Source organism: Myxocyprinus asiaticus, chromosome 22 (genome assembly GCF_019703515.2).
Source record: "Myxocyprinus asiaticus isolate MX2 ecotype Aquarium Trade chromosome 22, UBuf_Myxa_2, whole genome shotgun sequence".
Classification (NCBI taxonomy): Eukaryota; Metazoa; Chordata; class Actinopteri; order Cypriniformes; family Catostomidae; genus Myxocyprinus; species Myxocyprinus asiaticus.
The window spans coordinates 7,712,034-7,738,767 of NC_059365.1; the positions used below are offsets into that span (position 1 = coordinate 7,712,034).

The 26,734-nt window shown below is 35.5% G+C and overlaps 1 protein-coding gene across 1 annotated transcript; it reads left to right on the forward strand.

Annotated features, from left to right (window-relative positions):
* The first annotated feature begins 1,940 nt into the window (after nt 1-1,940).
* On the forward strand, nt 1,941-8,717 carry LOC127413168 (probable E3 SUMO-protein ligase RNF212). Its single transcript, XM_051650049.1, is given in 12 exon segments — nt 1,941-2,049; nt 2,298-2,359; nt 2,477-2,551; nt 2,650-2,706; nt 2,888-2,946; nt 3,032-3,091; nt 5,866-5,924; nt 6,188-6,257; nt 6,882-6,924; nt 7,004-7,094; nt 8,393-8,465; nt 8,582-8,717. Coding segments are annotated over 12 exon segments (894 nt in total).
* The last annotated feature ends 18,017 nt before the right edge of the window (nt 8,718-26,734 follow it).

Sequence of the window (26,734 nt, forward strand, 5' to 3'; positions counted from 1 at the left end):
CATGCCATCCAGGATGTGTATGACTTTCTGTCTTCTGCTGAACATAAACAAAGATTTTTAGAAGAATATCTCAGCTCTGTAGGCCCATACAATGCAAGTCAACAGGGTCCAAAACTTTTAAGCTCAAAAAAGCACATAAATGCAGCATACAAGTAATCCATTCGACTCTACTGGTTAAATTCATGTCTTCAGAAACAATATGATAGCTGTGGGTGAGAAACAAATACATTTTTAAGTCCTTTTTTAATATAAATTTTCCTCCCTGCCCAGGAGGTGGCGATATACACGAATAATGTGAATTGCCAAAAACAAAAGAAGAAGAACTCTTAGGAGAGAAGAGAAAGTGGAGATTTATAGGAAAAATAAGAACTTAAAATGTATCTTTCTCACCCAGACCTATCACATCGCTACTGAAGACTTGTAGTTAACCATTGTATGGAGTCTTATGAATGACTTTTATGTTTCTTTTATATGCTTTTTGAGCTTCAACGTTTTGGACCTTGCTGACTTACATTGTATGAGCCTACAGAGCTGAGATATTCTTCTAAAAATCTTTGCTTATGTTCAACAGAAGACAGTAAGTCATACACGTCTGGGATGGCATGAGAGTGAGTAAATGATGAGATAATTTTCCTTTTTGGGTGAACTATACCTTTAAGGGTTAACTATCGTTTCACTCTGCAATGAGCCTATTTCATAACTGGACTGGTTTCAATAAATTCATAAAATTCCTTCTTGTTGTGTTTTCTTCTGCTCTACACCATGCTTTCGAAAAACTCACTCATTTCATTTCTTTAAGATTACATTTTCCATCATAGTCACAACAAAAACAACAAAGACTTCTAACTAATTAATTTGAACTAATTTAATTTCCCTTTGGTAATAAGGTAAAATAAATGATAGTAATCATACAGTAGTTCTGGCAAAAATACAACAGTACAATTACTGTCACTATATACTGTAGCAAATCAAAATAAGTAATTAAATAAAATGACAGACATTCTGAAAGCGTTTTACATCCCATACAGTAGTATTCAGATTACAGTTATACTTATAACTATATAATCTATATTTTACTATATAATTATGGTTATATATAGTTATATAACTATAGTTTTGGAGGTAACCATAGTTATATGTTCTTATATTTTATCTTGTTACTCATTACTTACTATTTATTTATAGATTTATTGTCAGGGTAGAATAACAGAAAAATAAACAAGTATACAAACGTACAATAAGTAATGTAGCCTACATTATGAAAAAAAAAAAAAAAAAACAGCTATAAAAATATAAAATATTATGAAATAATAAAAATATAAAAACAACTTAAAAGGAAGCAGGTTTAACGTGATTATTTATTTATTTATTTTGTATGAAGGTTGCGCGATTTCGTCACAGTGACGTCATCAATCAGGTTAACGTCAATAAGTTAGAAATTCCGCTACTTATTTTGTTTAGCTAAGCAGCGAATCTACAATTCACTGTACAAACTACTGATATCAGTTTACAGAGGTTGTTAAAGGGGGATACGGTATGTGATTTATTATGTTTCACACACCAAAGCACTTATCGTGAACCTTTCTCCTTTTTTAACCCTTTAACCCTTGTTTTTATGGTTAGCTTAAACTCTCTCAACGCACCTTTTTATCAAGCTAGCTAAAGTCACATGACCTTGTTACGTCTGATGACGATTATAAAACTTTTTAGTTGTGCATGTTTTTCCAATTATCCATCTGTGACATTAAATAACCGTTTGTAGAAACAGGTTATAAAAATAATAATAAATAAATAAATAAATAAAACACATTTCATCATAGGCATGTGCAGACTTTTGGAGCATCAGATACGTGCAGTGCCTATAAATGCTGTCTAGGTTGGCAGTTCACTAGGCTTTAAAACATAGCCACAGTCATGTTGTTGTACTCAAACACAGAATAATGTCTTACTGGATCTGCTGTAACTCCTGCTTCATGTCTCCTGGAACTGACCGTCAGCTGGCGGTCACAAACTGCGGTCATGTCATCTGTAATGTTTGCTTTCAGAAAGGTATTCATTTACTAAATACAGCATAAGGTCACATTACATATTAAGTTAAGCTTAGCATTTTTAACACTGGATATAAATGGCAATCATTTATATTGGAATAATCGACCCCTTTGCATTGAATTACAAAGAGAAATGGATAAAACATTGATGGTTCATGAATTGAACATAATGAGTAAGGATATACATCCCTCTGCTGGACATAATAAAGTACGACAGAGTTTGTGTATCCTGTGTTTTTTACCCCACAGGACAACAAGGAGTGTGTCTTATTTGCCAAGCAAAGTGTCAGATCTGCCCACTATCTGATAAAGTAAGATACAAGAGATTTGTTCATTACAGAGATTCATCACTGCCTATATTTATCTTATAATTATTAAGTACACAAATTATGTTTAAAGGCACTAATCTTTGTGCTGTATCTTCACAGAGCAGGTCAGAGGTTCAGGCACTTTTTTCAGATATCAACGTAGTTGCAGTCAAATACTCTTCAGAGATAAGCAAAGTAATCATAGCGACACTATGTACAATCTAAAAGAAGAATTCAATTGCAGCTATGTGAATAAAATGCTGAAATATAGGCATATTTGTCCTTCTGTTTAGGTCTCACAATTCCAGGCAAGACACCAGAAAAGATTAATGGCCCACAATCAGCAGAAGGTGAGAGTTTTCCATCCCGTGATGGTTAAAATCAGAGGACATCGCTTTAAAAGAAGGTTTAGATTTGGAGGCTGTTACGACTTACTGGTGATCTCATTTTGATGCATTTGTCAAGTGCTTCTTGATGAACATGCACATATTAACTCTGTATCCTGAAACAAACTAATTTATGTAACCACAGATGGAGAGAATGAAGGAGGCTGGACTGAAAATGCAGCAAGAGATGCAGAAGATGTCCAAGTAAAGATGAATAATGGCTCATTACTGTAGTGCATTCAAATGTTTTGCATTTAGGGTTATTTGTACATTTTTCTATTTTATGCAGAAAAATTGCAGAACAGAATGCCTACATTTCAAAGTTAGAGATGACTCTTCAACAACAAAGGTATTTTTGCATAAAGGTCTAAATAGATTGTTGCGCATAAGCACACCGTATACAGTACAATGTCCGTACAAAGTATTTGAATACTTACACCACACTTATTAGTCATTGCATTAAATAACAAAATATCATACCAAGTGGCATTTCATTATAGAAAAAGAACACTTTTCAAGCAAAACATTGCACAAAAAGAAGGTTGTTTGGTTTAAAACAATAGATAAAACTGTTCAAAATATTAAAGTATTCGTACATGTTCTGGTTGTCATACCTAGTGGAACATAGTTAATGTGTGGAACTACACCTGTGGTTACTCTGCTAGGACACCTGTGTGAACTTGAGTGAAACTGTCTTCATACATCCACTTAACATCACCTTGATTTTTGTTGATTTAAAAGTAGTATTTTAAAAATTAAAAATTGTCTGGGAAAAGTGAAGTAAAAAAAAAAAAGGTCAAGCATAATTTGTTTGCAGAGGCCACTTGGTTTGATATTTTGTTTTCTAATGCAAGGAAATTCATAGATTTTTAAAGGGGTCATATATATATTTTTTTACTTCATTTTTTCCCTTAAGGTTCACTTGTAATGTTAGGCATAGTATAGTATTAAATGACCTTTTTCCACCCTGTCTCTAGCCCTCTGTCTGAAACATGTAGTTTTCTGTGCTGTCCCCTTTAAGACTTCAATATACACACCCACTGTGTTATAATTGGTTAACATTTTAAAGCACAAACATCCATATATTTATAGATACATAACACTTTTGGAACTGTTATTTTTTCTCTCCCAAGAATGAAAGAATGAAAATGTGCAAGTGATTTACAAAATCCCCTGAAAGCACTCAGTCTAGGCAACCATTAATAGCTATATGTCCTTATAGGAAATATAACTTGTAATTACAATCATTCCGACATGACTTGAACGCACCAATAGATTATATATGTATATAACTATAGTCTGAAGAATGACTGTAAAAATTAATATGGGATGTTAAAAGCTTTCTCATAGCTTTTCTACGCGTTCTTCTAACATTCTAAAATATTTTAAACTCGCATTAATATTTCGTGAGCAATTATGTATTACTTTGGTAAGTAACCGTGTAATAAGCACAATCCGCTCTGTGTTAAAGTCCTGATCATGGTTTATTTTGAGGCAAAAACTGCTGACTGTACATTTCCTTACACAGACAGATGAAACAAATGTAGTATTACATTTGTTAATCCCCAGCATTCCTGTTGTGTCGATATACGTGGCAATGCTCATAATCATAATGGTTCTCAATAGAATCCTTAGAGAAATGTGCCAAACAAAGGTTAGTCCTCATTCCTAATGTTGGGATGCTTCAGAACAGGCTATGCAGAGATTCAGTTTTTCCACAACCAGGAACACAACAAAGTCTGGGGACTTTACATGACATCTAAATATTTTGTTGGTTTAAAGCAAACTACAGTAACAATAGTACCACTTTCAGAGTTTGAGTACCTCAGCCGTTCTCTCTATCAGTTCACAGCGAATATTACATATGTTGTGGAGGCAGGAATAGTCAAATAAACACCCCATTCCTCGTCACTATGGGGCTGATTTCAAAACGAGTAGTTTTTGCAAGGTGGCAACCGTAAATGCTCTTTTTGGGCTAGGGAGGAAAGTTTTGAGTTCTGAAACATACAGTATGTCTTTAGAGCACAATGACCTCTTATATGTCAAAATATCAAGGAAAATTCTATTCCTCATGACATGACCCCTTTAAGTGTAGCTTCAGTGTCCAAATACTTTTTGGTGCCATTGTATGGTAAATTTATGAACAGAAAAGCTGTAGAAGCATACACTGAAACATTTTTTGGAGTGGGGTTTACTTAGAAAAACAAACAAAAAAAACCTGGGAATTAATTTCCACGCAGAAATTTCTAGTACATTTAACAGACCATATTTTCAAGTAAAGGCTACACACAATTCATGGTGGCTTTAATTAGAAATTCCTAAGTAAAATGTACTTTCCAATATTCAGTTTCAAGTAAACTTTACTCACTCTTTGTTTGTGCATTTTACTTAAGCAATGTAGTGCTAAATTATGCCAAGCTTTTAAAAGTGTACTAACATTTCAATGCGTTTTTAACTAACTTAGTCATGTACCACAGGACACACACAAGCCTTCCACAGGGAAGCTTAATGCATGCTATGTAGTCTATTAGACAACATCACCTTGCTTTAATGGCAAAAGAAACAAGACCCTGAGCAGTGCATGCAGACTTCAACACTTGGTGCAAAAAAACACAAACACAATGACGGTAACAATCAACAGATAATTTTTTTGATAATGAATGACTAATTTTGAGTAGAAAATGAGCTTCGGACTTAACAAAATAAAAAGTTACCATACGTAACAACGAAATCAACAATAAAGCGGTGCAAATCAACTGGCAAACAGTGAAACCATGCAAGCTCATTAATTATTCAAGCTGGGAACACTTCACTAGTGAAGTAAAATGTACATTTTTTACTCAAATAAGCTAATAAATACAGTATGACAAGGTTTTCTACTTTAGCATTAGTACATCATGATGCATTGTAAAGATAACAATCATAAATAATGTGTACTTAATAAGCTAGAGCATTAATTTTTACATGTTTACAAGTTTACGCTTTAACTTATTCAATGTAGAAAATACTTAATTTTTTTCTGCTATATTTACTTCACCACAATAAATAAATAAATAAATAAATAAAACAAAATTCAGTGTAGATTACTGTAAACAGGTTCTCAGTTCAACATTTTTCTTCCAGTTCTCAACTGACACCACAGTTTAACCGAGATTTACATCCAGCAAATCACTTGAGACGAGGTACATTTTTGCATTCGTACAACCATAGAAATATGGTCTAATCGTCATTTCATTGTTTAATTGTCCCTTTATAGATACATTTATGCACTGACCTTTTAAAATAGTTTATAGCCTCAGAGATGACCTCACAGTGCTATCATTGCCCAAATTGTTAAAATATTGTTGGTGACTGTTTAAGTTATTTTTACATTGGTAACTAAAAATAGAGTAGTCTTTGTGAGTTTGTATAGTGTTTCAAATGACTGTTTTTCTGTTTACCTCAGTGCCGTCTTCGAGAAAAATTCTGTATTCGTCTCCACTTTCAATGTCACAAAAGATATCCACGACTAGCTTGTGAGTGTGATCAATTCTTATCTCTCTTTTAAGAAAGGTTTTAAAAAAGATTCGAGAAAACTGAACTCCAAATGGAGAGACCAGAGATTTTTTAGAGATTTTTATCCAGAATGGCTGGCAAAAAGCACTTTAGATTAAAAGTGAAACATGATTGTTTTTTAAATAGTTGATTCATAATACTAAGGCGTAATCAACTACACAGAGCTAATTATACCCAACTTCAAATACAATTCAGCCATCAGTAATATGGTTGCTTTGAAAAATCATAAACATGCTATGTTTACTGTTGTAGCAGCCAATAATGTAATAACTACCGTTAATGTAATAACTGCCAATAATGTAATACATTTTTTATTATTTTTTTATTAACCCAGTAAATAATGTAATAGCCATCCAATAATGTAAGAACTTATTACATTATGGGCAAAAAGTTATTACGTTATTGGTTCAGAAATGTTATTACATTATTGATAAGTTATTACATTATTGAATTTTATTACATTAAGAATGGAAAATGTATTACGTTATTGGCAGTTATTACATTAGTGGCTGCTACAAATGTCTATGAATTTGCTTCTGTTTGTTTGGTTTGTGATTGTAATTTGTTTGGCTGTTCTATTTTAGAGCTGAAGGCATAGAAGTTGACACCAGGGGGCTCTCTCACAAAGTAAACTTCCTGTATTTTTCTGTATACTTTTCCTTGTATGAGCGATGAATGGTACCTGCTTGAGTTTTTGATGTTTAAGCCACTTTTCCCTGCATTTACTAAACTAAATCTCTCTTTCTCCATCTAGCAAGATGTATTGAGTAGATGGCCACAGCAGAATGGCCGCATAGGTTTGCCAACACTATATATGTACCTAAGGATAAACTGTAGTACACTATACACTGATGAGCCAAAACATTATGACCACCTCCCTAATATGCTGTTGGTCCTCCGCGTGCCGCCAAAACAGCGCCGACCTGCCGAGGCATGGACTCTACAAGACCCTTGAAAGGTCTTATAAGTTGCGAGGTGGAGCCGCATGGATCGGACTTGTTGGTCCAGCACATCCCACAGATGCTCAATCGGACTGAGATCGGGGGAATTTGGAGGTCAAAGCAACACCTTGAACTCTTCATCATGTTCCTCAAACCATTCCCAAACAATGTGTGCAGTGTGGCAGGGCACATTATCCTGCTGAAAAATATCATTGCCATGAAGGGATGTACCTGGTCTGCAACGATGTTTAGTTAGGTGGCGCATATCAAATTGACATACACACGAATGGCCGGACCCAGGGTTTCCCAGCAGAACATTGCCCAGAGCATTACACTCCCTCCACCGGCTTGTCATCTTCCCACAGTACATCCTGGTGCCATCACTTCCGCAGGTAAATGGCACACATGTACACGGCCGTCCACGTGATTTAAAAGAAAACAGGAGTCATCGGACCAGGCAACCTTCTTCCACTGCTCCAAGGTCCAGTTCTGATGCTCGTGTGCCTATTGTAGGTGCTTTCAACAGTGGACAGGGGTCATCATGGGCAGTCTGACCGGTCTGCAGCTACGCAGTCCCATAAGCAGCTGGGTGCGATGCACTGTGTGTTTTGGCACATTCCTCCCATAACATCATTAACATTTTCTGTGACTTGTGCCACATAGACCTTCTGTCGATCCCTCCACAAACCACTGTTGGTAGGTACTCACCACTGCTGACCGGGAGCACCCCACAATCCTTGCCGTTTCAGAGATGCTCTGGCCCAGTCGTCTGGCCATAACAATTTGGCCCTAATCAAAGTAGTTCAGGTCTTTACTCCTGCCCATTTCTCCTGCATTAAACACATTGACTTCGAGAACTGATTGTTCACTTACCATCTAATCTACCCAGACCTTGACGTGGCCTTGTTTGGAGATGATCAAAGTTATTCGCTTCACCTGTGAGTGGCCATAATATTTTGGCTCATCAGTGTATACTAAAGGATGTATTTGTTGTAGTATGTTCTATTTTTTATTTATAATTCCTCATGAAAAATTGGATGGTGTTTACAAGAACTTAAAAGCAGAATACACACTCATTTCATAATGATATCAAAGATCCATTCATACAGTCTAGTATATTCTTTGTTCTGCAATGAATGGTTTCCTCCATTTAGGTACCGATCCTCACAGAGTATCAAGTCAGAGCACTGTGGGTAGCCATTCAGTGCCATTCAGTACCACTGTCAGGTATTTCTTACACTAAAGAATGACTCTACTGTCTTGTATCTTGGAAAACCATTCTATCTTAATATGGACACCTGGAGTAACACGAGAAGTATCTCTTGCAGTAGGGAATTCTCCAGTGGTCTACGGGACCCTGTGATGAGTCCATCCCACCATGTTGCCTACCGCAGGGAATCGGCATGGGAAACGCCTGTGTTCAAACTGCCCTCGGCCTACAAGTACCCCTCCGTGTCCTCCCTGGGACCCCCGCCATGACATAACATCCAGTCCAAAAGCAATACAGCTAATTACACTAAAAATATTATTTTATGTCACAAAGCTGTGCTATTTCTGGCTTTGCTATGATGCGCAACAGCAGATATTTTGAGTAAAACACATCAGGCTAATTACTGGTGAATTATTTTAACCATCATCAACATCAGAGAGAATATACATGCATTGACCTGTAATATAATCTCTTTTGATGGTGCAATGCATTAAAGCTGCCTCCCTGTGCAAAACAAAGGACATCTGTGCTCTTGTTTTCATTAATGTTTCCATGTATTGTAGTAATTATCCACAGACCTTTGTTGATTGGTTTGTGAGTAATGCTATTTTGTGCATGACTCGCCTTGTGTCAGCAGCGTGTGCTGTTAATCAAATCTAATATGTTCTCTGCAGCACTTTTTTTCTAACGTGCTGATGCCATTTCACTGAGGTGTTTAAACCTTGTTCATAATGATTAAAATGGTGAGTTTGTTTGGGTTTTATTTTGGAAAGATGTGGCCTTTGTTTCCTAATGTCGATGTTTTCAAAAGTATGCGGTTATGAAAAGCGTTCTCGAAATGCTTTATTTTTGGTGGAGTAAAACGTAGTTCTTGTATGTATGAGAGGCATTAATGCAGCAGAAATAATGCTTTTTTAAAACAAAAACGTTTTAGTGTGGATGTGGCCTCTGTTTCCTAATGTCAAAGTTTTCCAAACTATGCGGTAATGGAGAGCGTTTTCAAAATGCTGCATTTTTGGTGGAAGAAAACGCAGTTCTAGTATGTATGAGAGCCTTAAAAGTAACGGAAATAATGCTTTTTTAAATGAAAACGTTTCAGTATGGATGCGGCCTCAGCTCCCTAATGTCAACGTTTTCCAAAGTATGCGGTAATGGAGAGCGTTTTCGAAACATTGCATTTTTTGGTGGAGGAAAACGCCGTTCTAATGTGGATGAACAATGTAAACATAGCACACATGAATGCATTACTCAATGAAAACATTTGTGTGGTTGTGGCCTTCATTTCCTAACGTCAACTTTTTTCAAAGTATGCGGTAATGGAGTTTGGTTTGTTTAAAAGCCTTAGAATGAGCAATAGTATTAGTGACGCTCACCACTAGCAAGCAGTTACAAACTGCCTACTGATATTCATAAACTACAGTTAACATTTGCCAAATTTCCGTTCTCTTTGCCTGTCCTTTCCCCTTGAGACATACTGTCTTAAAACTAATCAAAGACTAATGTTTAGGGAGGTGCACTCAATGTAATTGTGTCATCTTTCATAGTGGCTTGTGTAACATGACAGATATGACACTGGAACAATCTCTGCAGTCTTTTGATCACTCGAGGCCCTTAAGGTAGGAACATCTCTTCTTTCACTGTACACTTGAGGCTGTCACAACTCTTATAATTTACTGAGTGCTGTGGCAAGTGTTCATCTAGTGTACTGTAGGCAGCTATTAGGTTTATGAGGACTGTTTTTGAGACAATATAAAATACTTGGAGTGCCTGTAGGCATTTTGAGGTGCTGGAAATCATTTACCTTGTACAGTTTTCAAAAGGTAACGAGAGCGTTGGGATTGCAACGGGAAGGAGTGTTAAGATTGTAAATACCCCTCTTGTACTTGTTGCTCCACAAGCATTATGAAGTAGATTTTTGAATGTTACATTAAATTACCCAGCCATTGGTTGCATGGCAAGCAAGCAGAGAAGGGGTATGTCTATGTGTGAACAGGGTTGGGAAGGTTACTTTTAAAAAGTATTCCGCTACAGATTACTTAAAGTCTGTAATGCAATCTAAATACTTTGGATTACTTCTTCAGCACTGGCAAATTTTTTCACTTGTTTTGACTATAACCAAGTAACTAAAGTAAGAAAATTCATTTGTGTGTGTGTGTGTGTGTATGTGTATATATATATATATATATATATATATATATATATATATATATATATATATATACATAATTCTCTGGAAAAAAGCCTAAATATCTAATGCAGTTTTGCTACTCAAGTAAATGTATCCTGTTTTAAGGATTTTTTAGCTATTTTTACAGAAAAACAATATTTAATTCTCATTAAGTATAAAATTTGTGCAGTACATCTTTGCTCTAAAATCAAGGTCCTACAAGAGAAAAAAAGCTATGCTCCATCGATTTATTTTCATAGAATTAGTTATAAAATATAATCACGCCTGGTAACAGATGCATGCTTAGGCAAGAAATTGCATTTTAGCTTAGCATGATGCTAAATGTTCACATGACAATTTACACAAGGTTAAATATTTTTGCTGCTCCAAACTTCAAAACCCCGTTGTGTGTACACAACGACATCCTTTTCTGATCGTATGTGGATTCTGGTCATAGAATGAGGCAGAAAATATATTTGTAGCTTTCTATACAATGTTAAAGGCTACATTGGTTAGCATTTCTTGTAAAAAATAAATAAATAAATAAAAATACTGTAAATGTATACATATTAAAAAAATAAATAAAAAAAAAACCATTGACAAGGCATGTAATCATGTATTTATTGGATTTTTGTTTCATCTATCAAAGTGTTTCTAATTGTTTTTGTTAAGCTGTAGAAACATTTTGTAGCTCTTCTTTTAAGCTCCCAAGGGAAATCCTCAGTGATGTCATATCCACCTTTTCACTCACAACAGTATGAACTTGTATGAATAACAGATCATAAGAAAATGTTTCACCTCCATTTAAATGCTCCTCGGATCGCATCATTTATATGGATAAATGTTTTCCAACTGTATAGTCATAAATATTAAATGAAACAAATGACAATAAAATGCAAAGTAATCTCTTCAGTAATCAAAATACTTTTTGAATGTAACTGTATTCTAAATACTAATGATTTAAATTGTAAGTGTAGTGGAATACAGTTACTTATATTTTGTATTTTAAATACGTAATCCCATTACATGTATTCGTTTGCCTACTCCCCAACCCAGTGTGTGAGTGAATATAAGTAGTCGTGTTTGGTAAGGCAAGCATGACTATTACTATTGTTACTGTAGGGTTAGGAATTTGTTCTAACTCTTAAATCATTGATCAACTCATATAGACAGAGCCCAAATCAAATAAGGTGACACGTAAATAACATTAAACCTCATTGTTTCTTGCATGTTTGATGTTATTGACACCCTATTTGATATGGGCTCTGTACACATAAATTGCCCAGGGGCAGATTATGACTAGCGAGGGTCCGAGGGCCAATTTTCTTTTAGGGCCCCCCGGTCAAATGATCATTTAAAGTCGAGATCCACGCAATCAGTTTTCACTGATTTAAGTCTACTTTAATACCTGTTCTGTTATTTACTGTCAGATTAATTCAAACACACAGCACAGATGTGGTATAGAAACCACTCAACCAAAACACATTTGCTGAACAGCCACTGTTCTTAAAGAGAAGGTACCATTTTAACATTTGTTATACATAATATATACTCAATGTAAATTCTTGTAAATACTACAATAAAAAAATAAATAAAAAAGAGCATGTAAGAAAATGTGTAATAAATGTGTAAACGTGCATATATTTAAAGGGGCATTAATACAATATGAAATATTTTAACTTCATCAAACACTTTAAATATTGAAGAATTTAACAAATAGACTCCTACAGCATCTACGAATGGGTTTGTTGAAACTTGGCAAAGAGTTCAGGCAGTTCTGGCTCGTGCTGCTATATCTTTTCTAACTCATCTGAATGATGGGGTGCATTCCATTTAGAAGTGATCATCCTTACATCCTGTGTCCTTCAAAGACTTTACCCTCCATTGTGAGAGCTTCGATGGGCTGAAAGGTGTGGGGATCAAAAATAGTGGTCTTTCGTTCATTTTTATTGTAAATTCTGTTTGCAGTGACCCTACAGCTTGGCTACCATTATTATTCTCCCATCATACTTTATGCCAAAATCCCCTAGACTACATTACATTGGCAGAATGTTCAAATGAGTGAGTCTCTTTTTGAATGTTAGTGATTTCAAACTTCAAAACACACAAGCCCTTTAATCTGCTATAAGATGCTCTCTTCTTTCTTTCTTTCTTACTCTTACTGTAAGACCTGTAAAAATGTCTAACTTCAAGCATTTAAAACTACTTTAGACTTTTTTTTTCAAAGGTTTTGTCAAACCAACATTATAGTTTGTCTTGAAAAACTTTACGTATCTAGTTTAATCAGTACTTTTGTACCTCACAAAATAAAATATTAATATTTAATTTTTCCCAACCACCTAAGCCCAGTTATTTTTTGTAATGTAGGGCAAACATGCTGTTGTAGCAATGAATAGTATAGTAAATGTTTTTGTTTGACAGCATTTTTATTCAAAGCATAAAGCTTGACCCTATAAACCTAACTTATGAAATAATAGTCAGAAAATTCAATTTTTTTAAAACATATTTAAACCAGTTTTCCTATAAAATAATGAAATGTTAAGTACGCACATGTTGCTTCAATTCAGTAACTATTAAATTTGAAATATCAGTAACAATATTGTTAATTCTACTTGATCAAAATCAGCAAATATTTCACAATGAACAGATGAGTGCATCACAATATGAAGGTAGCCATTTTGGAAATTATATTACAAGTAAGAACATGGAAACTTTCACCAGGAGGAGTAAAAAAATCTAGTACATTGCATACGGCAGGTTTTTAGCAAAGTTTTGATCATGCTGATGATGTAGAGGCTTTAGAAAGTCATGTATCAAATATTATATGCACACCATCATTGGGTTAAAGAGTGGCTACATTTTTTTTAATTAGAAACAAGAAGGCAAAAGGGTGCTATAACAGGGCTGGCCCTCATAGTCACAGGGCCCTATAGAAGGGGCCTTGTATAAGCTGTGGGGCCCACATATTTTAGTGTATATTAAACATTTGATTTCAAAGTTGATGGGCCATGAGACCTTACAGTCAAGGGCCCCTGGACACTAGCCCCATTAGCCCAGTCCGTAATACACTAATGAAATTGCCCAATGATTTAATTAGAGAGTGAGGAACGACTAATAACATGATCGTATGCCTTCAAAAGTCTTTTATGACACATATTACACACAAATTGCATTGACTACTTTTATGACACTTCTAAGTGTTTTTAAGCTTTAAAGTGATGCAATCCACGGCTATTGTATGGCTTTTGTGTTTTACAGAAGAAAGACAGTCATATGGGTTTGGAACTTACGGGTAAGCGGTACTCACATTTTCTTAAAAAAAAATAATAATAATAATAATAATAATTTAAAAGTAGCTTATTACTGTTAAAAAAATACAAGAGGCACACTGACCAAGGAAGTGGATAATTTCTCCTAACTCACCGAAGATGGTGCATATCATAAATGTGATCTTACAGTGATTTGCTGTGCACTTACGCATCACTTAATATTACACTTCTTCTCATTCTACCTTTAATAGTCTCTGTTTCCTCTGCGCAGTTACTGTTCATTCTAGTAATAGCACATCTGGTTGCTGTTTTCTCCTGATGTGGTGCTGTACTTTTGTATAGAGCACTGTGTGTGTGTGTGTGTGTGTGTGTGTGTGTGTGTGTGTGTGTGTGTGTGTGTGTGTGTGTTTACAATAATCACATCCCACAATTACTACAACTGAAGGAAAAAAGTCGTTGGAGGCAGTTAAGTTTCCAGGCTTCTCACCTCTTTGGAATGCAAAGGAAACTCAAAAAAACAAAAACAAAAAAAACCTCTACCGGTGAGCACAGACCTAGTTTGAAGCCTTCAACTGTTTGTGAAACTCCAAAACAATGACAGCACTGAATTAGTTTTGTGAAGGGGAGTGTTTGGATTTAGAGGCCTGTAGGGGGAGCTAAAAGGGATAGCTCCCCCCCACCCCCAAATAAAAAGGCTGTCATCATTTACACACCCTTATGTTGTTTCAAACTCATATGACTTTCTTTCCTCCGTGGAACACAAAAGGAGATGTTAGGCAGAATTTTAACCTCAGTCACCATTCACTTTGTATCTTTGCATCTTTTGTGAATGCAATGAAAGTATACAGTGACTGAAGCAAACATTCAACCTAACATCGCCTCTTGTGTTCCATAGAACAAAAGATATCATATGAGTGTGGAAGAGCATAAGCAGTGGCATGCACAGACCTTAGCAGGGGCAGGAACGGAAGGAAAAAAAGGGTACTGATGGTATATATTATACAGTGGTGGCCAAAAATATTGGCACCCTTGGTAAATATGAGCAAAGAAGGCTGTGAAAAAATCTGCATTGTTTATCCTTTTGATCTTTAATTAAAAAAATTCACAAAAATCTAAACTTTAATTGAAGTAAAACAATTGAAAGAGGGGAAATATCTTATTATTAAATAAATATTTTTCTCCAAAACATGTTGGCCACAATTATTGGCACCCCTAGAAATTCTTATGAGTAAAATATATCTGAAGTATGTTCCAATTCATATTTAAAACTTTTAGTGCACCTGTGTAACTAGGAACATGAAATTGTTCAGCCATGACTTCCTGTTTCACAGGGGTATAAATATGAGGTAACACACAGGCCAAATTCCCTTAATCATCAATCACAGTGGGTTAGACTAAAGAATATAGTTCTGATGTGCGGCAAAAGGTTGTTGAGCTTCACAAAATGGGAAGTGGCCATAAGAAAATAGCCAAAGCATTGAAAATGCCCATTTCCACCATCAGGGCAATAATTAACAAGTTCCAATCAACTGGAGATCTTAAGAATTGGCCTGGAAATGTACGTATGTGTCCACGTACAGTGAGGAGGATGGTTCAAGTGGCCAAAGAATCTCCAAGGATCACAGCTGGAGAACTGCAGAAATTAGTTGGGTCAGAAAGTCTAAAAAAAAAAAAAAAATAAATTAGACATCACCTACATCACCACAAGTTGTTTGGGAGGGTTTCAAGAAATAAAGCCTCTGCTCTCATCCAACAACAAACTCATGCGTCTTCAGCTTGCCAGACACTACTGGAACTTCAAATGCGACCGGGTTCTTTGGTCAGAAGAAACAAAAAAAGAGCTTTTTGGCAGCAAACACCAGAGATGGGTTTGGCACACACAGAGATGAAGAAGTACCCAATGCCCACGGTTAAATGTGGTGCTGGATCATTAATGTTGTGGGGCTGTTTTTCTGCCAGAGGTCCTGGATATCTTGTTCGGATACATGGCATCTTGGACTCTGCCTCTGCCAGAAAGCTTACAATGGGCCCTGGTTGGATCTTCCAGCAGGACAATGATCCAAAACAAACATCAAAATCAACATAAACATGTTTCACTGACCACAAAATCAAGGTTCTGCCATGGCCATCCCAGTCCCCTGAACTGAACCCCATAGAAAATTTGTGGGGTGAACTGAAGAGGAGAGTCCACCAACATTGACCTCTGAATTTGAAGGATCTGTAGAGATTCTGTATGGAGGAATGGTCTCAGATCCTTTGCCATGTGTTCTCCAACCTCATTAGGCATTATAAGAGAAGATGTATTTAGAAGTATTTAGATTGCAATGCCAATAATTATGGCCAATGCATTTTGGAGAAAAATATTCATTTAATAATGAGATATTTCCCCTGTTTCAATTGTTTTACTTCAATTAAAGGTTAGATTTTTGTGATTTGTTTGAATGAAAGATCAAAAGGATAAACAATGCAGATTTTTTTCTATTTACCAGGGGTGCCAATATTTTGGCCACCACTGCATATGTTATTATTATATACAACAGTTAGTTCCAGTCCTTGAATCTGATTGGACGAGAGGCGTTCCAAGAGTGCTGATAGCTCACACCATTAGCACTTGGACACTTTACTGTTTGTATCACTCTAAGGAATAGAGTTAAAGGTGCACTCAGTAATTTTTTCCTCATTAAAAAAGTGAAGTGAATTTCCTCCTAAAGACATGAATTTTAATTTTGCAATATATGAAGGAAATCATGACCACTCACATTAAAATAAAGACTCCAGTCATATCAGTAACCTTATAAAAGCTGTTTTATTCTACATGGAAGGGGTCCGTACATGGGGGCTGCCATGTTAGTATCACATGACCAGCCCAATACTACTCGCTGCAAGAAAATCACTTTTACTATATTATTTTACTATATTTTGGCATTAATATTTAGGACCTTATAATTATTTTAATGTGGTGGAATCATGGTAAAATTATGGTATCAAGATAGTAAAACCATGGTTCTGAATAGTTACCATGGCAGCTGCTCCCCTTATAATAAATATGCACTACACTGCAAGTGTGTGATTTCAGAAATGCCATAGCAATCAAGTATTATATTTGTATTATTTTTAAGTACTTGCAGTACAATACATAGGGTGGATTTTTCTATCTGAACAGTTACTTATCTGAGACCACGCCACTATGATGGTCTGATTTGCTGTAGCGTGCGCTGTTAAAGGCACTTCAGCCTAATTAATCTTTAATGCTTCTGTGATTTACAAGGAAATCTCATATTGACACATTATTACCATTATTGCGAGATTATTAAGGAGATTTTACTTTTATTTAATTTGTTTTTTATTATTATCATTAGATTTTCCCTAATTGTCTAGACAACCAAGGTCACCTTTAGATTTGGGCATGAAAGGGGCAGGGGCTTGAGCCCCTGCTGCCCCCCTTCTGTGAACACCACTGAGCATAAGGGTTTGTAAATAAAATAATTATGAAACTTGTCCTAAAGTTTAAAAAAAGCAAATGTTTGGATTACAACGAGGTACTTACAATGGAAGTGAATTGGGCAAATATGTAAATGTTCAAATTCACACCATTTCAAAAGTATAGCCACAAGATGTACTGTATATGTGTTAACATGATTTTCTGTGTAAAGTTATATCCAACTTGGTGGACATGATGACACAACGCCGTAAACCTTAAAACCCAAAAATGACTGTAAAAACTATTTCAACATCTTTACAACTAAAAAATACATACGTTTTAACAGAAGAATGAATGTGTTTTTATAGAAGTGTTTAAAAAAAAATTATAAGCTTCATATTTCTGCCTCTAAACCCTCAATAAATTGGCCCCATTCACTTCTATTATAAATGCCTAACTGTAACCTTGATTTTTAATTCTTTTTTTTTTTTTTAAAGAAAAGGAGGAAAGAGTCGAAATAATTTTTGTGGTAATCAACATTATGCCACAAATGCTGTTGGTTGAGCTTAACGTGTATTAAACCCTTACATTTTTTAGTGAACTATCCCTTTAAGGGACTGTGCAGTATGGATGTTATACTATGTACTGTACATCTCAGATAATGGCATGCACACCTGGAACTCATTAGCCATCCATATGCAGAGAAACAGGCTATCATGTTGGCAAGGGCTCACCTTTCCCCACCTCCATCTTTTGGGTTGAAGCTGTGCAGATTTCAACAACTAAATTCTTAAACGGCAAGTAGGCCTATAACACTAAAACTGGATGACCTATAGACAAGCAACATTCCAAGTGCTCACCAAAACTAAATATCTTCTGAACAGTGGTTGTGCGAGTTTCATTGCATCACTTCAAATCAAGATGTGGTTGGGCGTAAAGTTTCATATGGTTAACTTCAGCTTGACAAACCCCTGAAATGGCCGTAATTGCATGCTTGGTTACATATGTTTGGCTTAAGAAGTTTGTCGAAGCACTGGAAAGATTGAAAAGTGGCTTGATTGTGTTGTACAGATGTACAGGACACATTATGTGCTTCATTAAAAGACATACAATTGTGTAATTCTGTCATTAGGATAACATTGAATCTGAGGGACAGTGTGAACTCGCTATGTTTGGAATAGCAAACTACCATGCTACTCATACTATTTTTGACATACACAGTGTTTAGATATCATAAGTTAGCATTGTTTGAGGAACAGGATGAAAAATGACAAGTGAAAAAAGTGGGGGGAAAAAAACTCTTAGACTTGCTTTGAAGGAGGGACCCAAGTCATTTTAAAAATAACCTAGCAACTGCATAGCAACGCCCTGGCATCCACCCTCAACACCCTAGGATGGGGACTTTTGCACAGGCAAGCACTCATAAGAAAATGCACAAATCTAGTTAGTGCAGTTAGCTTTTTAAGAAAAAGACACTGTTTATGAATTACAGCAACCACATTCCACTATACATAAGTAGTCTTAAGACTTTTGTGGAAAGCAAAATAGGTAGCAAACATAAATACAGTGACAAAAGAGTAAAATTTCGCAAACATGCCACACACAAAAGCTCATAGTGAAAAAAACCCTGAAACTGTCATTCAATAACCACAGAAGAAATAACATCATCAAGGTAGTATGTTAGCAAACATGACACCAAAGTACCACATCAAAGAGTTCAACACGTGCAATGAATCACCATCTGACACACAACATGGCAGCCACCAACCCGAATACAAGCAGTGACATCAGGCCATAATTGCCATGTTATTCTAGCTGAAACACTCAAAAAAAATACGCTCTTTGTGTTTTGCATTACAGAATTGGAATAAATGGAAATTACTGTGATGTTGAGTTATTTGCAGTGAGGCAGGGTAAACGGAGAGGAAAATTTAGATGTAATGCCTGTCAAGAGACTAATACATTACCAACATGAACATTTGGAAACTATGTGTCAGAGGCCACTGAATCACATCATCAAATCCCCCAAAGTTTGACACAAACTCATAAGACCAAATGATGAGTCTTCATATTTCATACTACATATAAAACACACTCAACTGACAGAGTTAATTAGTCTAAATCCAAAGCTTTGGCTTTGACAGCCTACTGCCCAGTAACGGTTTTCAGCCGGGTGCCTTCCAGTGGCCCAAACAGGGCATTAAGTATTTGGGCATTTTATTCCCAGCAAATTTGTGTGATTTAGTTAGAGTTAATTTTGAGCCTCTAATAAAAAGATTTTCGAGCGATGTGGGCAGGTGGGCTTCATTACATTTATCCATGATTGGGAAGGTTAATGTTATTAAAATGAACTGCATTCCAAAATGTAACTACCTGCTGCAGTCTCTCCCTGTAGATGTCCCCCTCTCTTATTTTAAGCAATTTGATAGCGTAATGAATTCCTTCATTTGGAATGGTAAGCGTCCCAGGTTACATTTTAATAAGTCACATAGGCTGATTGACAAAGGTGGGTTAGGCCTACCCAAGATTTTGTTTTATTATTACGTGCTCGGTCTCAGACATTTGGCTCATTGGTCGCTTCCACCTGAGAGAGCCCCTCCCTGGTTTGTTATTGAACAGGAAGTTCTTGCCCCTATTTTGCCATTGCAAAGCCTCTGCACCTGGTTTGGACGAAAGTGTCCAGAGTGTTTAATTCAGACATTTATTTAAGTGTTGCCTCAAGCATATGGCTGAACCCTAAATTTCACATTAATAAGTCCCCTTTCTGTTGGTCAGAGTGGATTGGGAGGGGGGTTACTACACTTGGTGTCCTATATGAGAGTGGAGGACTGAGATCTTTTGACAATTTGGTTCAACATTTTAAGATTCCTAGATTCCTAATGTTAATAATTGATTCTATTTGTTATGTTGTGTTTGTATTTTTTATTTTTGGAATCAATAAAATTGTCAAAAAAAAAAAAAAAAACAACAACAAAAAAATAAAAAACACACTCAACTGAAAAACTATGAACAGATCCAAAACCAGTTAATTAAATGACACTATTTAAGAATAGATATCCTCTTTCACAACAATAAAAATCACTTACAAAAAAGTATCATGGTTTTGGACATATACTATAGTACCTAAGTTCAAATACCATGGTACATGATTATGGTAATCATTCTGTGTCATATTAAATACCACAATTAAATAAATTTTATAAAAAATAATTAATGATATAAAGTGATTCCATATTTTTAAAACTAAAAATATGTACTAAAATTAAGTATATCTTATCATTAAATATAACATATTTATTAACTGTATAGTAATTGCTCTGGTTTTTAGTGTAAGGAATTCATTACAGTAGTAGAATTATTAATTTGTATTAATACAATTTAATAAATCAATTTAATAATAAATAGTAAAGAAATATTTTTCTTAAAAATTAAGTAATTTTAAAATACATTTTTATTCAGTCCAGACTGTGTTAATTTTATTATTAAATACTACATTATAATTATATATTAATTTCATATTAATTGCTATGCTTTTTTAGTGTAAGGAATTCATTATATTAGTAGTGTTAATTACTTTGTATTAATAATTGAAGTTAACAAAAATAATTTAATTTAAAAAAAATGAAATATGTTTACATAAAAATGAATTATTAAACTTCAACCCAGACTTTGTTGATTTTATAATTAAATACTGCATTGCAATTATTTATTAATTTTGTATTAATTGCTATGGTTTCATAGTTCATTACAATAGTATTATTAATTCATTTGTATTAGTAAATAAATAATTAAAATAATAAAAAAAATATAAAAAAGTAATAAAACCTTTAACTTAAAAATGAAGTAATTTTTTACTTCCACTATCTTATATCTGTCCTTCTCTCTCTCTCTCTCTCTCTAAAAGCGTCTGCCAAATGCGTAAATGTAAATAGCTTGATTGGCATGGTAAAAGAAAAGCTTTACATTGCCAAAGCATAGTAACATTAAATATACTGTACATACATTTACAAACATATACATGCAGTTAAAGAAAACAATGTAAAAATACAATAAAATAAAGAAATAGTAAAAAGTGTAAATAAAGCAGTTTGTTATGCTATGTTTTCTATTTTATGCATGTGGCACAGTGTTTCATTTATTGTCTGGTAATTGTCCTTTGACATATCTTGATGCCAGGTTTGAGCATGCTGGGGTTTCTCCAAGTAGGTATGAAGGTTTGTCCGTGTGATGTTTCCGATTAAAGTCTTTGTGATGGGTTGTGAATTGGGGAAAAAAATGTTTTCCCTAATTTGTGCATAACTAGGGCATGTTGTTAAAAAAGTGCAGTTCTGTTTCCACTTCATTTTGTGTGCAGTGGGGGCACAGCCTTCTTTGGGTAACCAGGTCTGTCTGTGTCTGCCCATCTCTATGGCAAGGTTAAGTTCACTGAGTCTGTACATGATAGCATTCCAATTTACTTTGTTGAGCTGTTGCTTCTGTCCAATGTTTTAGATATTTTTCTTTTTGTGTTTTAATAATTTGATTTGGTCTAGCTGGGGTTTTGTTCTGGGGTTTAGCTGGACATGTTTTAGGTAGTTAAGTCTGCTCTAAGACCAACTAGCTAATGGGGTTTCTCTCTGAGGTCAGCTCTTTGTATCTTAGGGCTTTGTGGTGCAGGGTTTGTGTATCACTATTTTTTAGGTGGGCATGGAATTTAATGGCCCTATTTGCATGCATTATTAGGTGTTTTTCGTTGTACTCACAATATATTTTTGCAGAATTCTGCCTGCAGGGTCTATATTGGGTGTTTGTCCCATTTGGTGAACTCTTGGTTTGTGAGTGGCCCCAGACTTCACATCCATAGAGTGTAATGGGTTCTATAACCGATTGAATTATTTTTAGCCAGATTCTGATTGGTATGTCAGTTTTGATATTTTTCTTAAGGGCGTAAAAAGATCTTCGTGCCTTGTCTCTCAGGTCATTCACAGCCTTGTTGAAGTTTACTGTGTTGCTGATGTTGGTATGTGTATTTCTGAGTGTGTTCTAAGGTCATGTTGTCTATCTTGAAGTTATGGTGTTGCTCTTGGCAAACATATTTTTCAAAATATCATTATTTTTGTCTTTTTGGGGTTAACTGACAGGGCCCATGTTCGGCAGAAATTGTGCAGTAGTTCTAGATGCTGCTGTAGACCCTCTTTTGTGGGCGACAGCAGCACTAGATCATCTGCAAACAGGAGCCATTTGACTCCATTCTCTCTCTCTCTCTCTCTCTCTGTTTTAGGGATTTTGTGCTCTGTGCAGTACATAGCAGGTGATGCATGCATGTGAATGGGGAGCGATTATCATCACTTAACCTGTCATGATCTGCCCCAACTAGTAACTCGCTGCCTTGTGTGTTTCTTGAGTTGCCTAGTGCGACCGTTTCCAATAGTATGTCTGTTTAGTCAAGACATCCAGCTCTTAAAGAGGGGCGAGGTGTGAACAGACAGTATTGTACATGTGAAATGTGCCTGAACTCTGGGGCTTCGAGGGATTTAGGCTAATTTCCTGTACTGCATCCAGCGAGAGTGAAATTCAGCCCTCGGGTAAGCTGTCATTGTGTCATGCGGCCTGAGAAAAATATAAATCATACTTCCTTTGTACAGCCCTAGGGTGTACAAATGAGTCGCGTTGCTTCAGTGAGATTAAGAAAACAGTTTGAGAGTTGGCATAAGTGATTGTCTAACATTTTGCCTGTTTTCGTTAAAAAAGAGAGCGTCTTTGTGCTTTGAGCGGTAATGAATTGATTTATGCTCGACGGTTCTGACCCCAAAATCTTGAATCACTTTACCAATAAAAGATACAATTGGTTGCTTTTTATTACTCTTTTAGTTTTGAAATAAAGCTACATACAGTTTTGGAAACTAAAAAGTTAGGGCAACAATTTTTCAGTCTGTGTAAACATATGGTTTTTCTTTTTGTAATAAAAACAATCTGCTTCTGAGAGAATTCTTTAAAGGAATATTCCAGGTTCAAAACAAGTTAAGCTTAATTAATAGCATTTGCAGTATAATGTTGATTTCCACAAAAACAAAAAAATTACGTTATGTATTGTAGCATATTGTAGCATTTATAGACCAACCCCATCCATGTCCCTTACTGTAGCCACAAGGGGCGAGTCAAAATTATTTTTTGTGGTTATTAACATTATGCACAAAATTATGTGGATTGAGCTTAACTTTTATTGAAGAAATATTCCTTTCAATAAAATTTGTACTAAATAGTTTTACATTAGCCTAAAGATATCAAAATCCTGGCTTATTTGATATTATAGGCCTATGTTCCTATGAAAGAATATTTATGACAATATATTATATATTAAATGCAATCCATTTTTTTTAATTAATTTTTTTATTGTGAAGAGTAAAAGTGTTTTAGGAAGCATAAAATCTGGGCATGAGTTAATAATTAAAAAAAATAAATATTCCAGAAAATCATATTAATAGCAGAATTAAATATTACATTTTAAAGAAATGTTCCGGGATTAAGAGAAGTTAAACTCATTTGACAGTATTTGAGGCATAATGTTGATTGTTAACACGTATAATGTTTACATCTTGTGGCTATACTTTTTAAGCAAAGTATATTTTACCATTTATGGTCTGGCCCTATTCAATTAAATTGTACTGTAAGTGCCTTACTGTAACTTTTTTAAGAAAAGCAGGGACTAGTCTAAATTTTTTTTGTAGCAGTCAATATTATGCCACAAATGCTGTCAATTGAGCTTAACTCGTATTTAACACAGAACATTCCTTTAATTTAATCCTCCATATTAAAGCTGAAGTATGTAACTTTTTCAGTGTTAAAATACTTTCTTCTATCCCAGCTTATTATGCAGAGACAACTAGAAGTAAGCCATTCAGAGGTTAATTTTCTCGAAAACTGTAAACACTGTGTCTCTGTGGTGCTATTAAAATTCCTGTTTGTTTTTAGCAACCCGCTTAGTCCCGGCTCCAACAATGTTACTCAACCAATGGTGTGAGTTGGGGGCGGGACTCTCTGACTCTTTGAACAACAGCAGACGAGGTGGCATATTCGGATAGCTGTTTTTAAAACATTGTTTATTTTTGTTTGGTGGCGCTACTGTCGCAGAATTATATACTTCAGCTTTAAGTTTGGCTATGTGTTTGGCTTATTGATGAGTAGCTAGACTGATTATGTTATGTTGCAGTATACAGCTGAAGTCAGAAGTTTACATACACTTAGGTTGAAGTCATTAAAACAAATTTTTTAACCACTCCACAGATTTAATATTAGCAAACTATAGTTTTGGAAAGTCGTTTAGGACAGCTACTTTGTGCATGACACAAGTAATTTTTCCAACAATTGCTTACAGACAGATTGTTTCACTTTTAATTGACCATATCACAATTCCAGTGGGTCAGAAGTTTACATACACTAAGTTACCTGTGCCTTTAAACAGCTGGAAAAATTCCAGAAAATGATTTCAAACCTTCAGACAATTAGCCAATTAGCTTCTGATAGGAGGTGTACTGAATTGGAGGTGTACCTGTGGATGTAATTTATGGCCTACCTTCAAACTCAGTGCCTTTTTGCTTGACATCATGGGAAAATCAAAAGAAATCAGCCAAGACCTCAGTTAAAAAAATTGTGGATCTCCACAAGTCTGGTTCGTCCTTGGGAGCAATTTCCAAATGCCTGAAGGTACCACATTCATCTGTACAAACAATAGTACACAAGTATAAACACCATGGGACCACATGGCCATAATACCGCTCAGGAAGGAGATGCATTCTGTCTCCTAGAGATGAATGTAGTTTAGTGCAAAAAGTGCAAATCAATCCCAGAACAACAGCAAAGGACCTTGTGAAGATGCTGGAGAAAACAGATAGACAAGTATCTATATCCACAGTAAAACAAGTCCTAAATCGACATAACCTGAAAGGCTGCTTAGCAAGAAAGAAGCCAATGCTCCAAAACTGCCATAAAAGGCCAGACTACAGTTTGCAAGTGCACATGGGGACAAAGATCTTCCTTTTTGGAGAAATTTCCTCTGGTCCGATGAAACAAAAATGGAACATTTTGGCCATAATGACCATCGTTATGTTTGGAGGAAAAAGAGTGTGACTTGCAAGCCAAAGAACACCATCCCAACCGTGAAGCATGCATCATGTTGTGGGGGTGCTTTGCTGCAGGAGGGACTGGTGCACTTCACAAAATAGATGGCATCATGAGGAAGGAAAATTATGTGGATATATTGAAGCAACATCTCAAGACATCAGCCATGAATTTAAAGCTTGGTAAATTAAAGCTTCCAAATGGACAATGACCCCATACCTCCAAAGTTGAATGGCTTAAGGAAAACAAAGTCAAGGTACTGGAGTGGCCATCACAAAGCCCTGACCTCAATCTGATAGACAATCTGTGGGTAGAACTGAGAAAGCATGTGTGAGCAAGGAGGCCTACAAACCTGACTCAGTTACACCAGTTCTGTCTGGAGGAATGGGCCAAAATTCCAGCAACTTATTGTGAGAAGCTTGTGGAAGGCTACCCAAAACGTTTGACCTGAGTTAAAAAATTGAAAGACAATACTACCAAATACTAACTAATTGTATGTAAACTTCTGACCCACTGGGAATGTTTTGAAAGAAATAAAAGCTGAAATAAATTCTCTCTACTATTATTCTGACATTTCACATTCTTAAAATAAAGTAGTGATCCTAACTGACCTAAGACAGGGAATGTTTTCTACGATTAAATGTCAGGAATTGTGAAAAACTGAGTTTAAATGTATTTGGCTAAGGTGTACGTAAACTTCTGACTTCAGCTGTAGTTGCAGAAAGGTTTTCGGAATTTAGAGGTTAAGGGAACGTTAAGGGAATTATGCACATGATGCACAACCAACAACAAATGTTCTATTTCTATATATACAGTATATCTATAAAAAATCCTTTCTTGGCTTAAAAAAAAAAGAACCTTAGAACCCTGTTTCAGGAATGTTCTATGAACAAAAAATGAACATTCCCAGAACATTCTGGTAGCCAAAAATTGTTAGTTGGGAACCATTTTGTTCATTTTTTTCTCTTTTTTGAAGTAGCTAAAGAGCACGTGGTAAAATTGGCCTTGTTACAAAGATGTATCGCAAACTTCAATGTTAGTTATCAACAAAGCCATTAATAGGTCCCATATCACCAACTTCTCGTGGCAACAGCTGTGACTGATAATGTAATTTTACAATACATGTGCGGACAATGCATGCGGTCACAACCTGTAGCCTTGTGAGTAATTACTGGAAATAAGATCAACGGCTAGGATGCTCTTGGATGGTCGCATTTAATGCAAACAATGTGTTACAACACCTGCTGAACACAATGACAGCATTTCCTTCGCGCTCCTCCGAAATCTCTGGTCTCTATCAAGGCGGTAAAGAGGGTTTTATCTGCCTGAATG